Source organism: Tupaia chinensis, unplaced genomic scaffold, assembly GCF_000334495.1.
Source record: "Tupaia chinensis unplaced genomic scaffold, TupChi_1.0 Scaffold000146_1, whole genome shotgun sequence".
NCBI classification, from domain to species: domain Eukaryota; kingdom Metazoa; phylum Chordata; class Mammalia; order Scandentia; family Tupaiidae; genus Tupaia; species Tupaia belangeri.
The window spans coordinates 16,470,313-16,474,179 of record NW_006159616.1 but is presented as its reverse complement, the minus strand read 5'-3'; the positions used below and the strand labels follow the sequence as shown (position 1 = coordinate 16,474,179).

Sequence of the window (3,867 nt, the reverse complement as noted above, 5' to 3'; positions counted from 1 at the left end):
CGCATGCGCCCTATAGCAAAAACCTCTCCAAAAAAAAAAAAAAAAAGATGCAGGTTTATACTAAAAAAAAAAAGAAAAAGAAAAAGAAAAAAAACTATATCAATGAGTAAATCATCATTCAAAAACAAAAAACAGGGATGAAAAACGGGGGGATGCCCAGTGCCATTGGGGGGGAGGGGCACGTCTCTCTGGCTCTGGAGATCAGTCCTAGCAGTGTGGTTCCACTGATCTCCACCTGCACTGGGCTCCTGTCAGCCAGGCCCACCTGGCGAGGCAAGGTCTGAGTGCGCATGTGTGTTCAGTGTGTTTTAATCAACTCTGTAACCTTCATTCCTCCCCGTACACCAAAGTGTCTTAACGGAGGCTCTAGAAACAAACTTGAGAATGACTTATAGCCCCTAAAATTATAGGCAAAGTATTTGTGCATTCCCCCCCATCCTTGGCTGTCCTGGATTCTCAGAGGCCTCTATGGCCCCCAAAAGGTTAAGGACCCCAGCTGCCCGTCTGCATTTGCCTGCTGGCGTATCTAACAGTGCTTCTTAAATACTGTCCCAGAACCTAAGTCTTGGTGCTGGAGCCAGACACAGAGGCGCTCAGCTCCCGGGTCTGCTGGCAGTGGCTGCGGCCCTTTCTTGCTCCTTCTCCGTTGCGCCGTCTTCCTTCCTTCCTTCCTTCCCTCTTTCCAACTGAATTCTCGTTTTTCCTCTCTCCCTAGTGCTTGTACGGCTGCTATGTCCATTCCTCCATCATCCCCACCTTCCACCGGAGGTGCTACTGGCTCCTTCAGGTAGGTGGCCGGGACTGGATCCCCCCTCCGTCACTGGTGCTTGGGAAGGGACTGTGGAGGGCGCTGAGGGGGCATGGGGCTCCTGTGTGCTGTGTGGCTTTGGGCTGAGAGCCCTGGCAAGCTTTCCTAGAGAGACTTCAGTTATGTGTGCCAAGGCCAGCTCGGGGCTGGTCTGCCACTGTCAGGTGCCAGGAAGGGGACAAAGCCTGGTGGCAAGGTGAGTCCTTGCCCACCCAATGAGAAGTAAAAATAGGTGCTTTAAGCTTCTAAGGTGCCTCAATTTCCTTTTGGTGAGGATAAGAAAGAAGGCTAAGCTTCCTGCTCCTGATGATGAAATGCCTGTCGGCTGAAAGCTGTAAATTCGTTTTCTCTCCTAGGTTGGTCTTAAGGCATGTGTGGAAAACAGGCTTCTAGAACATGCCAGTTGCAGTTGGATTTATTGTGATGGCTGTTGGGGGAGGAGGAGCCTCTGGCTCTGAAGAAAGGAGCCCTGTAATCGATTTGTGATATCTGTTGTGGAGGGAATGGAGAAAGTGGCAGCATGAGCACACCTGCTGTGGCTGGGGACCGGTGGCCGGATTCTCAGGTCTCTGTCCATGGTGCTTGTGTCCAGCTTTGCGAGCCAAGGGCAGGTTGAGGCAGAGACCCACCTAGCTTCTTGCCAATGGGGACTCATCTGTCCACACAGCTGTCTTGCTCAGTAGAAGGTGCCGCCATGAGAGTGGGAAGATCTGAGGGATCCATCCAGAACTTGGGTCCTTTACAAAGCTTGTCCTCCAATCTACAGCTGTTCTTTGTACTACTAATCCCCTGCAGGCTTAGCACCATCACCCCAAATTCTTCCTACCATCTCTGCCCAGGAATTGTTGCCTTAGGCCTTTCCCTTTCCTGCCAAGATCCCACCTTCCATGTCCACTGTTAGCAAACCCCTGGACCTCAGTGGTTAGAGGATTTCTCTAACATGGAGTGCAATTAACAGGGGCCTAGCAGATGGGAAAGCAAGCCCCCTGCCCAGTGCCATGGGGGGCACGTCAGAGAGAAGAACCACATGTGCTACAGAGCACGGAGAGGCCTCTAGCTGTAGGGAAGCTGGCCTGGAAGGGTCCACAGGGCCCAGAGCCATCTCAGTGTGAAGGCCAAGGCTCAACCTAGACAAGGCCTCCAGCCCCTAGTTCTACCTGGCCCACACCCTCCAAGTCCTTCTCCCTCAGTTACCAGAAAGAACTGTCTGTGGTTTGGCAAGTTCATCCTGAGATGTCCCAGGAAAAGCTGATTTGCAAAGAAACTGCTTCCCCACAGCTTGCCCTATTGTCAGTGTCCCCGTCTCTCCCTTGGAGGTTGATGCAGTAGCACCTGGTTTTCTAATGGCTCCAGACCTGCGTCCTGGTGAAAGGGAGCTTTGGTACAGTGACAGGACAGTACTATCGGTGTCCTGTGCTCAAAATGGACCTTCAGGTGTTTCACCATTTGGCAGATGGTTTTCTCCTCTGCCTGATGCAGGAGTGGAGCATGCGTTTCACTAAGAGGGCAGATTTCTGGCGATGTTAGATTATGTCCTCACATCCCCAAGGTCAAATCCTGGCTTTCAGAAAAGCACCATTTATCCTGAGCAGTCTGCAGCCCCAGGCAGCTCCTTTCCGGCCTCCCCCTCTTAGGCTTGATGTGGCTCTTGTCCTTTTTGGTTTTCATGACCTGGGCAGCACACCTTTCAGCAAGCTCTCTCCCCTGCCTAGCCCCTGTCCTCCTGTTGAGCAGCGCCCAGAAACTGGCTTTCTGCCCCCGAGCCCCGGCCAACAGGCCCGGCGCCTGCTCTAAGTACCGTCCTCCCCTCCAGACCTGTCCTCCTGCGCCCACGCCTCCACCTGCCTCCTCTCATTCCATCATGCTCTTGAGGCTTTTTAATTCCACTAAATTTACTTTCCTGGAATCAGACACCATTGGGCGGTCGTGAGGTCTGAGCTCATTACTTCCAAACTGCATTCTGCTCATTCCGGGTCCCCCTTAGACTCTGCTGTTCCTGCCTGGTTTCTCCAGCGAGGTGAGAAGTAGAGGGTCCTGCTCCTCCGCCCCAGCCCTCCCTCGCCCTTGTGCTTCAGCTCCCAACCTCTGTATGCTGGAGACATACCGGGGTGATTCATGTGCGTCTGCTTTGTTACCTTCCAGCTGGTGGGGGAGCCAGAGTCTCCCCAAAGGCCAGCCAGTATTACAGGATCAGGTTTCTTCATGGCTGGTCTGGGACCTCTCTATTTCCTCTCCCCATGCCCAGGGGAGGTGTCACTCTACTTCCTCTCCTTTGTGTCCTCAAGCATCACTCTTGGTTCTATGATCTGGTAACAAAGAGGGTATGTACACAGGTGTGGGGGTCTCCCCCTCCCCCCCGAGTCTGTGCTGGGCGATGGAGGTTAAGGAGCTAAGGCCAAAGCAATTAGCACAACGCACGTCCCTCTCCGAGCTGGAGAGCTAATGCGCCAGCCGGCGCCTCTCAGGGCAATTTGTTCTGGTGCTAATTACAACACCAGGATAATGATGGCATGGTCAGGTGCAATTTCTCTGATATTAAATAGGAAAGAAACAGTGAGACATTGGCCCAGGTGGAAATTGGCCCAAGTTTGTCTCTGACACCAATTACCAAGAAAAAGCAGTGGGTGGGAGTGAAGGTGTCAGGACAGTGTCTGCAGAGAGAGCTAAGAAAGGAGGCAGCTCAGGTGCCAGCATGGCCCCTAACAAGCCAGCCTGGTCCTTGGAACGTGACAAGGTGCCGGGGAAAGGGGCAGTGGGCTGACCACACCCCTCACAACCCACTATCCAGTGTGAGCCTCTGCCAGCTGCAGGGGAACCATCTAGAAAAGAAGAAGATGTGGAGGAAGGAGGGAGGGAGTGATTCTGGATGAAGGAGAGTTTCTTCAAGGAGCAGCATTGCTCCAGCATTGCAGCCTCAGCTCAGTGCCATTTCCTGCCAGCTGGCCACGAGCTCACACCTGCCTCTGAGATCTTCCAACTGATGTCACTCAACGCCACTTAGCACTGCAGGGGCTTCTACCCATGTAGGCCTGGGTCCCATATTATCAATGCCACCTATG

At 53.2% G+C, this 3,867-nt stretch overlaps 1 protein-coding gene across 1 annotated transcript in view; it reads left to right on the top strand.

Moving 5' to 3' along the window:
* The window catches only part of CAMTA1 (calmodulin binding transcription activator 1), a 1,029,661-nt gene that overhangs the window by 714,896 nt on the left and 310,898 nt on the right, over positions 1–3,867 (top strand). The window contains exon 7 of the mRNA XM_027770647.1: positions 716–787. Coding sequence (XP_027626448.1) covers positions 716–787 — 72 coding nt within the window. The remainder of the gene's footprint in view (positions 1–715; positions 788–3,867) is intronic.